This window comes from Leuciscus leuciscus (genome assembly GCF_965113295.1).
Source record: "Leuciscus leuciscus genome assembly, contig: SUPER_11_unloc_3, whole genome shotgun sequence".
Lineage (NCBI taxonomy): Eukaryota > Metazoa > Chordata > Actinopteri > Cypriniformes > Leuciscidae > Leuciscus > Leuciscus leuciscus.
Window position 1 is genome coordinate 739,656 of NW_028118544.1, and position 13,224 is coordinate 752,879.

Here is a 13,224-nt window from a genome sequence, read left to right on the forward strand (position 1 = left end):
CACGTTTTATCATGAAACACGCTGTGATTTATTCCAAAGTGACTCAGGCATATATAATGCATTTAACGTTAAATAATCTAAATGTTGACTTTCAAAAGTAGGCGCGCCAAGAAGGCTATTCTCTGTATTTTGGTTCATTTTTGGTGAGCGCCAGAAAGATCTAAAGAGACCGAGACGCGCTAAAGCAGCGCATCATGTTGTTTTATTTATTTTTCAATGGCATGATATTGTGTAGTCATTTTGAATGTACACAAATAAAAATATACATTTTACTGTTTCGGATGATGTCATATTATCTGTAGCCTGACTAAATAACAGAGTATTAAGTTATTTCCCAGCAGTGGAACAAATCCAAGTGATGGCGCTCGTGCATCGCGCTCTCACACAACATAGCCTAGTATCAGTTCTGGCGTTGCTTCATATCGCAGACTGTTCATTATCAAAATGAAACACAGTCAACCAAACATATAAAAAGTTATTCTGCATAATTTAATTGGTCTGTTGTACAATATGAAGGGCAAGCTGTGCCACACACAGTCCTACTCCAAACATTTCCCTTGCTGTGAAGACGCTGATTTAGCCTATGCCTACGTGTATTTTGGGACTCGACTGAAGTATGAAGCCTTCTTTATATTAATAGTTAGCATCCACATGTTACATTGCAATAAAAACTTTTGACTGAATGAGAGATGCGCGACCGTTTCGATTTAAATAAATTTGTTTAGGCTTGGCGTTTATAAAGGGCACAATATAGGCTATTTTTATAGTCTGTAGCCTATATATTATTTTATTATAACCTAGCCTACATACTTATTTTTCATTCTTGTTGTTTTCTGCATTCATTTGTCATAAGGGAAAGTAAAATAGGCAACACATAGCCTACATGTTAATAGTGTTTATCATGTAAATGTTGTATTTTATTTACAGGTCTTTTACACTATTGCTGAATAGGCTAATATAAAAATAAAAAATAAAAATATTATGACGCCTTTCTCTCTCAACATGATCCGGTGTGACTTGCACTAATGTGCATGCGACTTATTTTCTGGCAAATACGGTCAGTTAAAAAATGTTGCTGTATTATTACAAAATGCATAGAGTGGAGACCATTTGGGCAAAAAAACAAACAAACAAAAAAAACATATTGTGTTCATTACCGCCACCCACATTTGGGCTTAATCACTGTTATTATTAGGAAATGTATTTAGGTGTAGACAAAATCAGTTACGTTTATTTATATATATGAACGTACCTCGCATTTCCCGGACACTAGCCGTTAGTCTACTTCTTTGGCCTATTTTTTTTAGCTGGCCAGTTCTCAAAATCTGTGTGGAAAAGCTGCGGAGCGAGGAGAGAACGCACAATGGCTTTGCTTTGGAAGTTTTTTTTTTTTTTTTTTTTTGGAAGTTTAGTTGCCAGAGAAAATAACACACCGTTTTGTTTAACATCAATTGATACTCAATATTAATTAAATAGCCTAAATAAATATAATGTCAGAGAATGCACAAAGCGCATCCTTTTGAGATGTAAATTATAATACATTTTAATAAAACACACAAGGCCTACATCATAAAACTCAGAAGATTATGTATTTTAATATATTATATTATAATACAAATAAAAAGGCGTCATACTTCAGTCGAGTCCCAAAATACACGTATAGGCTAAATCAGCGTCTTCACAGCAAGGGAAATGTTTGGAGTAGGACTGTGTGTGGCACAGCTTGCCCTTCATATTGTACAACAGACCAATTAAATTATGCAGAATAACTTTTTATATGTTTGGTTGACTGTGTTTCATTTTGATAATGAACAGTCTGCGATATGAAGCAACGCCAGAACTGATACTAGGCTATGTTGTGTGAGAGCGCGATGCACGAGCGCCATCACTTGGATTTGTTCCACTGCTGGGAAATAACTTAATACTCTGTTATTTAGTCATACAGATAATATGACATCATCCGAAACAGTAAAATGTATATTTTTATTTGTGTACATTCAAAATGACTACAAAATATCATGCCATTGAAAAATAAATAAAACAACATGATGCGCTGCTTTAGCGCGTCTCGGTCTCTTTAGATCTTTCTGGCGCTCACCAAAAATGAACCAAAATACAGAGAATAGCCTTCTTGGCGCGCCTACTTTTGAAAGTCAACATTTAGATTATTTAACGTTAAATGCATATATGCCTGAGTCACTTTGGAATTAATCACAGCGTGTTTCATGATAAAGCGTGACTTAGCCTATACAGTCGAGAAAATAGGCTATAGGTTATAGCAAATTCAGACCAACTGCTGGTCTACACAGAGAGAAAGCCCTGTCTAAGCTCTTCTGTTGTGCCGAGCCATTCGTTAGTCTAGTTGTTTGATGAGAAAATTAAATGTAGCCTATAGTTGCAATACACGCGTTTTGTAAGCTCCGTGCAACTGCTGCAGCGGACTATTATTACTAGAATATTAGAAGAAATCTAATACTCAAGCTGTTTTCTCATTTTTCTACTCTTAATATTAAATAAAAAAACGACTGAACGAAAGATACACGGATTCTCTTGAACCACCACCGCGTTTGCGGCAGAAAACTACTGCAGTGCAGCCAAAATGCTCTGTTCGACTTATCTGAGATCCTTTACTCTTCCCTGTGGATGACCTGTGACCTACTTTCTGTAAGATCTGAATTTTTGAACTTGAATTTTTGAACTTGAATTTTAGAAAACTGAATTTGAAGTTCCGAATTTCTTCATCTTGAAAATTTGAATCTGCATTTTTTTTAAACTGAATATTTGCACTATACGAATTCAGAACAAAAAAACTAGCTGTTTGAAAATACATGTCTATACAATTCAGCCATAAAAACATTTCAATTTGTTAAATTTCAAACGTTCAATATTCGTTTAAAAAAAATCAAATTCAGAACTATTTAAACTACCACCTAAAATTCAATTTTGTTAGATTACACTTGCAAATAATTCAAATTTACACAATTCAAATTCAAATCATTTTGTCATATTATAATCTCCATAAATCGAGGCTTTACTACCTTTACATAATTTATAAAGTGGCATGACATTGGCAAAAATCAAAATACAAAAATCAGACGTCAGAGCTCGTTGGCTGTCTAATGTTAATTATTCATTATTACAGTGATTTGTGATCGAATAATAGATTAAACTAATAAACTGTATACATTGAAATCAATTTACAGTCTGATTTATCTGTATTACTATCAAGTTAAAGTATTAGACTTACCCCACGCTTGACTCTTCCACAAGTAAAATGGCGTTCGCATGTGGTCTGGACTCTGGTTCAGTCAAAACGACGGTTGCACGTAAACGGAGGTGTGGCTTGGTTAACTCTAAAAGAGAGTTATGTTTGCAACAACGCAAAATGACACCAACTCTTATTTAAAATGGACACTTCTGGTGTTAAACCCAATCTGTTTAGTGTTGATTCAACACTTTATTTTAATACTTTATTGTAACACTGGAAAATCAACACCGGTCAATTTACTGTGATGTTGACAATTTTACATTGTACAGGTTATCACTTGGTTTTTGACCAAGTGAAGCTCTTGAAACAATTCACAGAAGAGTATGTTGTCTGGAAAGAAATCAAGCATCACTGGCAAAGGCTCAAAAGAGACCATGCCTTTCTTAAAAATCTTTTAAAATAGGTTGCTGTTGATATAACTGTTTTTGTTCAGTACTTCGCTTATATTATGTGCTGCAATACTATATTCAATTCAATTCAATTCAAATTTATTTGTATAGCGCTTTTCACAATACATATTGTCTCAAAGCAGCTTTACAGAAAGTGCATTTCAAAAAAAGGTACATAGAAAAATACAGTTAGTTAATCATGCATTAATTTAGGGCATAACATATCGCCTGCGTGGAGTCGTCTCCTCACGGGCTTCGAGTCGTCTCTGCATGGGTGTTGGGGCATCTGAAGTTTCCATGACAGGCTGGATACAAACTGGAGCTGACGTACTCTATTTACCTCGGGACTAGCGTCCCGAGATAACAACAGAAAAGCAGATGGGAAATAATTAGCGTAGCTGCTGTTCCTAATATTAATGCATTCAATCTGATTCAACTGTAGTATAAAAGGTAAGTATTATGTGAATGCTTGGCTAAAGAGATGCGTTTTTAATCTAGTTTTAAACTGGGACAGCGAATCTGAGCCTCGAACAATATCAGGAAGGCCATTCCAGAGTTTAGGAGCTAAATGTGTATATATAACACTTCAATGTGTATATTATATAATGTACTGACTGCTGCTTTGTAAATTTATGTAAGGAACAGGCAACTCTGGCCCTTTGCATTCTACTTTTTGAGGTTAATTAAGAGTTAACCTCCAACCCTAATCGAGCACATCTGAAAATTTGAACCAAAGTCTTCAGGTTTACTTATAGACAATAGGCAGGAGGGTTTGAGGTTGGAGCTAAATCTGCAGGACAGTGGACGCTGAGGGCCAGAGTAAACCATCACTGCTTTAAATAACGCAGAACATAAGCTGACCCGACTGTCCATTAAACAACTTCATTTGAATGGTTTGTGTTTTTTGTTTTACTTTCAGACCAGCACTGGAGAACGCCTGACAATGGGATGTTGAGACGTCTTCCTCTGGTTGAGAAAAAGCTACACCACATCAGTGATCACATCTTCTGTTCTTCAACTGAACAAACTGTTTAGACGAGGTAGAAGAACACGAACATGATAGAGACGTACAGGGAAGAGCAAGAAACCAGTTTAGCTGTGATAATGAATCATTATTTTCCAACACAATATCAAATCTGTTTTCTGTAGGTGACTGAATATGATTCTCTGGCACTCGTGTTGTGGCTTCAGCAGCTGTGAATGGATTCATATGATGTTAACGTATTTTTGAAGACACATTTTTATTTATCTTGAATCTCATTTTTCTTTATGCTACTTTATCAACTTTATGCTTTGTCCTCCAATAAAGTGTTGTTTAATAAAGTATGGTGACTATTGTGTATTGAAAGTGGTGTTTGGTACAGTAAATATACATTTTTATTTGAGAAATTTTTATTTCTTATTTCTTTAGTTTAATTAATTTAAAAATAACTACATATAATTAAAAATAATAATAATTACAACTGGCCTGTTGGAGTATGCTTTTACTTCTACAAAAAGGGCAGATTAGGTACCTAGTCTTATTATTTTTTATTTCATAAATTAATCAGATGATTTAGATTAATTCACAAATAACACACACGTAAATGCGGTGGACAAAAAATAAATAGGGGTGCACTATCTAAGCTTTCACATTGCCTTTTAAGTCTAGTAATTTACATAATCATAGCAGACGCTTTTGTCCAAAGCAGCTTTAAAAGTGAGGAAAACAACGAAACCGTTATAAAGATAAAATAATAGGCTACTTAGATACGTTTCAACCGTTTTTAGAAACACACACACACACAGTGTGAGCAATGTTCTTATTAGGTGTTTTTACGCGTTTGTCACAGAAACGATAAATATTTAATCAATCACGACAAATATTAGAGAAAAATACAATATGATGTATGCCAGCATCTTGCGCATCAAAACAAACTTGTCCTTCCTCCATCACGGTTGAACTCGCACTAGATCCAGCAAGGGTGAGCTAGAACTCTAGCTCCTCTCATTTGACGCTGCAGCGAATCCCCGCTCACTAAATTTAGCAAGGTGGAGCTGGAGCTCCAGAAAAGGGGGAGCTCGAGCTCTAGCTCCTCCCATTTGGCTCTGCATCGAGCACCATCTCACCTGCCTATTACGTCTCGTCTTTCCATTGGACTGGTTATACACGTGCTTCACGACGCAATCACGCAGGGCGTTCCCACCGCGTCTCGACGCAGCTCGAGTTCCCTTGAAAGGGAAGCTGATGTTTCGCCATGTAATCAGACAGTCGATTCCTAAGTTCCGATACAAAATAGTAGTAAGTATTTCACAGAAACTTTTATAAAACCGTAGACAGAAATGTGTGTACTAGCTACTTGATGGAAAAGATGGAGGAGTTTGTGAATCGGTTGGATATCTAGACTAAATATGGATCAAGGGGACTTTTTATGTCTTGAGGCCCTTTACAGGTGACGTCCACATTAATACTTTTTTTCTGAAAGGACGTGTTTGACATTTTTCATCCTGTAGTAAAGGAACAGGGTTTCTTTTGTGTATCGTGCTGTAAGTTAGGCTATGTGATGATTTTTCAAATTACTTTTTTGAGTGAACGCATCGATGTCATTATCTATTTACCTCCAACTCTCATGATCAGATCAATGATAAAGATGTTTAATTAAGTTTAATTACTTTAGTTTTGTGTTTGTTCGTCATTTACATCCAGAGTCAGTGGAGATCAGACTGTTTCAACTGTTCAGCTTCATCATGGATGACAGACAAACATCCAGAGATGAAGATTTTTCTCCAGTTTGCAGGTACTTTAAATTAATACATTAAATAACCCTTTATAGACCCATAATAAAAGAGATGTCTGTTTTAAATGAATTTCTTGAAAACAATGTCTAAACCCTCCTCAAGTGCTTTTCATCCAAACAGTATGAAAATCTTACATATTATGATTATCATCAAAAACTAATTAAATCTGTTCTGTTATAGTTCAGTTCAGCAGGAGAGATCAGAACCAGCGCCCAGCTGTGTGTCTTTGAGGAGTGACGGGTCTATGGATTATCCAATACATTTTAAGAATGACAATACACAGGCTGATCTCAGGTAGGCTACAACATTTCTTAAAGACATGATTAACATTTTAATATTATGGTGTTTTGTATTTTGTATTTATGATATTCATAATAGACATTGTCTTCACCTGATGCAAGAGAGACATAATCTATGAGTGTTCCAATTTCATGGCTTGGAATCAGATAAATAGCATTTTATTGAAAGAGATGCTTATATTATTTGAAACACCCAGCTTTTGTGGACATTTTAAATGGACTGCAGTCCTTTTTGTTGGTACCTGGGCGTTGTGGAATTGCAGGTAATGTGCAGCAGTGCTGCTGTGGCCTTACATGTATATTCAGAGCTCAAAAAAATACCCTATTCTATATTCTGACCTCAAACCCATTATAACCTCCTCCAAAAATGACCAACAGATGGTATCAATGTAATACAATTAAAGGGGTCATATGACGGTTCTAAAAATAACATTATTTGGTGTAATGCAATGTGTTTATGTGGTTTTAGGTTAAAAAACAAACATACTCATTATTCTACACATGCTGTACATTATTGTTGCTTCTCTATGCCCCGCCTTTCTGAAATGCGTTGATTTTTACAAAGCTCATCGTTCTGAAAAGCGTGGCGTGCTCTGATTGGCCAGCTAGCCAGTACATTGTGATTGGCCCAATAACCTTAAAGGGGTGGTATAATGCTCTTTTCACAAGATGTAAAATAAATCTTTGATGTCCCCAGTGTGTGTGTGTGAAGTTTTAGCTCAAAATACCCCACAGATATTTTATATCCTTTTACCTCACACAGACATGCACTGAAAATGTCAATGTTTATGTTCAAACCAGAGTCAGACAATAATGGAGAGACTCAAGAAGTGACAACATGTAGAATGCAACAGTACATTTCTGAATGGTTAGTTGATGAATTTAGGTAGCTTATGTGTTATCTTCTATTCATTGATTAGCATTTTTTAAGGACTTCGTCTTCAACATTACACACTAACTAAAGTTAAAAAAGTGAAATCATAATCAACCACCCCTTCAAGCGTGTGACGGAAATGTCTCGCCCCTTACCATATTTGGAACATCAGCTCCAGAAGCAATAAAGGCAGGTGATCATGTCAGAACTACCTTATCAATTCGAGCCCGATTCTGATCCGGAAAATGCAGATGTCCAAGATGAGCGTTCATCTTTGCATGGCGGCGCTGGCGGCAACAATAATACAGCGAGAACAAAAGTTACAACATTGTTTCTACTCAGACAATTCATGGGACCATATCATCTGAACATATTTCCAAATGAAATAACCTTTTATAGGCCCATAATAAAAGAGATGTCTGTTTTAAATGAATTTCTTGAAAACAATGTCTGAACCCTCCTCAAGTGCTTTTCATCCAAACAGTATGAAGATCTTGCATATGATGATTATCATCAAAAACTAATTAAATCTGTTCTGTTATAGTTCAGTTCAGCAGGAGAGATCAGAACCCGAGCCCAGCTGTGTGTCTTTGAGGAGTGACGGGTCTATGGGTCATCCAATAGATTTTAAGAATGACGATACACAGACTGATCTCAGGTAGGCTATAACATTTCTTAAAGACATTTAAATATTTGAATGAAAGAGATTTTTGAATAGTCAGTAGCAAATTCTTAAAATATAAAAAAAACATACTTACAGGCTGTGTGTGAGTCAGAAGCGCCAGAATGTACAAGCAAATATGGAATTGCCCCACTTTTTAGAATCAGCTTTGTGCACAGCCTGCCTTGTACTCTCGCAGGGTCTGGAAACAGTCCTCTGAAAATTGCGCATCACACAGTCGAATATTTTAGTTGTACTGTTCTGGAACAGTTGTAAATAAAGTTTAAGCATTGTTTTCTAATTGTGTCCTCTTTTGGAAGGCCAAACTCATTTAGTTTGGCTTTCGCAGCGAAAAACACAGTGTCTCCACGACATGGCGGCGCTGGCGGCAACAATAATACAGCGAGAACAAAAGTTACGCCTTCTTTCTTTGCGTATACATTTATTTATGAAACTTTGTCCCCACACACTGACCTAGATTTTTTGGGGCGAGTTTGAAAGAAGAGTTTTAGGAAGGCGTGGCTGAGCCTTTATAACTTTTATAAAGAATATCTCTTAAGGTTTTACACTTTGAGCTTTGTAACTCTGCAGATCTTATACTTGCACTAACAGCTACATAACACACTAAAGAAAAAGGAAAACAAGAAATCGCATCATATGACCTTTAAACTTTATGAAATTAATCCTGTTGTTGATAGAAAACATTGTTTCTACTCTGATAATCACTGGGACCAAATCATCTGCATATATTGCCAAATAGGCACAAGGTTTTGTTATCAGTTGAAGATCCTCCTTTATGCCTCTTATGACAGAGTCCACTATCTTTAAAGCAGATTTTAAAGGAATGCGATGGTTTTAACTCTTCTAGGACTCTGTTTTTATTCTGTTGATTCGTATTAATAGATTTTTTTTTTATTAAGTGAGGCTGAATTAGTTTAAAAACATTTGTAAATTTAGTTTTTAGTTTATTTCTCTTTTTATATTTTGCTACTTTTATTCTCACCATTAAAATAGCTCTGACAACTGACATGATGTTAAATTATAAGCAATCAATCAATAATATATTATTTTAATATAATATTTACAATATATAAAAAGCTTTCTCAAGCTAACACAAAGTTTGTCTTGACAAACGTTTTTTTTTAATAGTTTTTGTTTTTAGTATTATTACAGTTGTGGCCTTGAGCAGTTGATTTATTAATAAGTGCATTTACTTATTATCTGTTTTAGGAGGTTGACAGTGAATAATTAAGGTAATATAAAACAAATCCACCAATATGTCTGATTCTTGATTCTCTTCATGATGTTTAAGGTCAATCCCACCACAAAGATCAACAGTAACAAAACCCGCCTGTAAGAAGAATGACCAGCCTATGAATCAACTACAGGACTTTAATGAAAGCAGGGATGCTAGTGTCAGGTAAAGTAAACAAACAGGTAAACAAATACAACATTTTACTCTATATATTTAACTTATGTAATACTATGTTATTTTAATTTTACAGCCATGAAGTCCTGAACACATTTAGATCAAAACTGATGGAGAAGTTTAAGCGTCTGAATGAGGGAACAGCAAAGCAGGGAAACCCAACACTCCTGAATGAGATCTACACAGAGCTCTACATCACAGAGGGTGACAGTGGAGAGATCTGTAATGAACATGAGGTGAGACAGATTGAGACACAATCCAGGAGAGCAGCAACAGAGGACAAACCCATCAAATGCAATGACATCTTTAAACCTTTACCTGGACAAAACAAACCCATCACAACTGTGCTGACAAAGGGAGTCGCTGGCATTGGAAAAACAGTCTCTGTGCAGAAGTTCATCCTAGACTGGGCTGAAGGCAAAGTGAATCAGGACATCCAGCTCATATTTCCACTACCTTTCAGAGAGATCAATTTGATGAAGGACAAAACACTCAGTCTTTCAGATCTTCTTCATGTGTTTTTCCCTGAAACAAAAGAAATGGAAATATCCAGTGACAAATATAAAGTGTTGTTCATCTTTGATGGTCTGGATGAGTGTCGTCTGTCTCTGGATTTTCAGAGTGATGTGAGGTTTTGTGATGTAAGTGAATCAGCCTCAGTGGACGTACTGCTGACGAACCTCATTGTGGGGAATCTGCTTCCCTCTGCTCTGATCTGGATCACCTCTAGACCAGCAGCAGCCGATCTCGTCCCCTCTGAGTGTGTCCATCGAGTGACAGAGGTACGAGGCTTCAATGAGCCACAGAAGGAGGAATACTTCAGGAAGAGAATCAGTGATCAGAGTCTGGCCAATACAATCATCTCACACCTGAAGTCATCAAGGAGCCTCTACATCATGTGCCACATCCCAGTGTTCTGCTGGATCTCCTCCACTGTTCTAGAGAAGATGTTGAGTGAAGCAGAGAGTGGAGAGATTCCCAAGACTCTCACTCAAATGTACACACACTTCCTGATCCTTCAGTCCAACATCAAACATGAGAAGGACTATGAGAAGAACCTGACAGATAAAGACATGATCCTCAAACTGGGAAAAGTGGCTTTTCAGCAGCTTGTGAAAGGCAATGTGATCTTCTATGAGAAAGACCTGAGAGAGTATGACATTGATGTGACAGAAGCATCAGTGTACTCAGGATTGTGCACTCAGATCTTCAGAGAGGAGTCAGGCCTGTATCAGGCGAAAGTCTTCTGCTTTGTTCATCTGAGTGTTCAGGAACATCTAGCAGCTTTATATGTGCACCTCTGCTTCACAAACAACAACAGGAATGTATTTGACCCAGTCTCTGAACCAGATTTGTTGTTTGTATTAAAGGACTGGTTTCAAGTTAAGTTTAAACATGTTTCATTTTCTGAGCTCCATGAGAGAGCCGTGAATGAGGCTCTACAGAGTAAAAATGGGCATCTGGACCTTTTCCTGCGCTTCCTTCTGGGGCTGTCAGTGGAGTCTCATCAGATTCTCCTTCAGGGACTAATGACACTGAGAAGAAGAATAAAGTCTGACAGCAATGAGAAAACAGTTGAGTACATCAAGGAGAAGATCAGGACCATTGACTCTCCAGAGAAATCCATCAATCTGTTCCACTGTCTGAATGAACTGGGCGACCAGTCACTAGTCGAGGAAATACAACAGTATCTGAAATCTGGAACAATAAGTGAAGCCAGACTCTCTTCATCTCAGTGGTCAGCTGTAGTTTTTGTGTTGTTGACATCAGAGAAGAGTCTGGAGAAGTTTGATATTAATACATTTGTTGGAGAAAACAATAAAGCTGAAAAACTGAAGGTTCTTCAGAAGCTGCTGCCCGTGATTAAAGTTCAGTAAGTATCAGTGAAAACTATCACTTTACTGTTAAAACAAAAGAAAATAAAAAGCTCATAAATCTAAGAAACATACAAACATTTATTTTATCAGTAATAGGAGCAATATGGCAGCATACTTGATTTTATTGTTTTTCTGATTTTTTTAAATCTATTTTATTGATGTGAATAATGACGGGGAGATGTGATTGGGAAACAATACAAGCTGACTCAAACTTGTGTTAAAGCACCTGACACCCAATGTCTTCAACATGAGGATTCATTTAAAACAAACAAGTTTAATGTTACAAATGATTTATAAAGTAGTTTTCCTGGCAACAACGGACAAAAAATTTAATATTCATATAGCATGTTTATTGGTTATTCACCTGCAAGGGAGGCCAAGAATTCTAGCCCAAGAATGCGGTCTTACATTTAGAGCAAAGCGAGGAGTTAGTTGGTTTAATTTTATGTTGTATATGTCGTGTCTGTTCAGAATCTTGTTCTTTTGCACACTGAGAGTTTGTTATCCTGAGTCCACACCATGTCCCATTTGTCTTTTATTCACACTTAACTCTCTCCAATTGTAATCTGTGACACCATTACCTCAAGGTTCCTGAGTAATTTTGAGACAATGCCATCCATTGGTGACCAAGTGCAGTGTTTTCTTTACTCCATCTACAAATTGTCTACTTTTTCTCAATTTTCTATTGCTTTTTGTTTTCAGTTCATAGTGTTTACCAAGTATGATTTTCATCTCTCTACAGTTTGAGTGATTGTGGAGTCACAGAGAAAGATTCTGCTGCTCTGACTTCAGCTCTGATATCAAACCCCTCACAACTGAGAGAACTGGATCTGAATAATAGAAAACTGCGAAATCCGGGTGTGAAGCTTCTCTCTGTTGTACTGAAGGATCCTGACTGTAAACTGGAGAAACTCGGGTAAGATCATCTACGGTATATCATAGTCAGACATGTTATTGTCTTCTGTAAGACTAAATCAGGGTTCCACAAATCTGGCACTGGAGGGCCGCTGCCTTACTGAGTTTAGCTCAAACCCTGATAAAACTCTCCTTCCTGTAACTCTGAAGACATGGATTAGCTTGTTCAGGCGTCTTTAATTAGGGTTGGAGAGAAACTCTGCAGGACAGCGGCACTTCAAAACCGGATTTGAGGAACCCTGGACTAAATGCTCTGATGTAAATTTTAGGGCTACACTGCAGAAAATAAATTTCTTTCTCAGTATTTCTGTTTTCTTTTCTTTTTTGTATTCTTAATTGAAGATAAATTTACTTGAGAAGCAAAATAACTTAAAATGTTAAGTCTTGTATACTGAAAAATTGCTTATGTATCTTGATTTAAGAATTTTTAGATATTAGATATTTAGACTACGTCTGGATCGGATTCAGAACGATGATCAAAACACAGATGGAGTAGATAAAGTCCAGCAACACCCCCAAAGCTTCACAGTCCTATACCTCGTCCTGCGTCGACATTTCATTAAGTAACATTAGGCAGTTTTGATTTTACATTTGCGTCTGCTTACATACGTGACCCGTTCTGGCAAAATGAGTCGCAATGAGCAATTGTTCATGACTGAGCTACACCTGTTTGACTTTAATAGTCAAAGTCAATTTTGAGAAAAATCGGGTTAAAGTTTTCTGAAGGTTCCAAA

At 36.7% G+C, this 13,224-nt stretch overlaps 2 protein-coding genes across 2 annotated transcripts in view; both read left to right on the top strand.

The window, feature by feature from the left end:
• LOC309510152 (NACHT, LRR and PYD domains-containing protein 12-like) overlaps nucleotides 1–13,224 on the top strand; it is a gene marked incomplete at its 3' end in the record, with an annotated part of 757,492 nt that overhangs the window by 696,467 nt on the left and 47,801 nt on the right. The gene's annotated exons all lie outside the window — the stretch shown is intronic.
• On the top strand, nucleotides 6,337–12,495 carry LOC309510144 (NLR family CARD domain-containing protein 3-like; the record flags this gene model as incomplete). The annotated part of the gene is made up of 6 exons (XM_082191211.1): nucleotides 6,337–6,434; nucleotides 6,616–6,729; nucleotides 8,153–8,266; nucleotides 9,582–9,689; nucleotides 9,775–11,571; nucleotides 12,318–12,495. Exons 1-6 carry the CDS (start codon nucleotides 6,385–6,387, stop codon nucleotides 12,493–12,495), a joined length of 2,361 nt encoding a protein of 786 aa, XP_082047337.1. The 5' UTR covers nucleotides 6,337–6,384.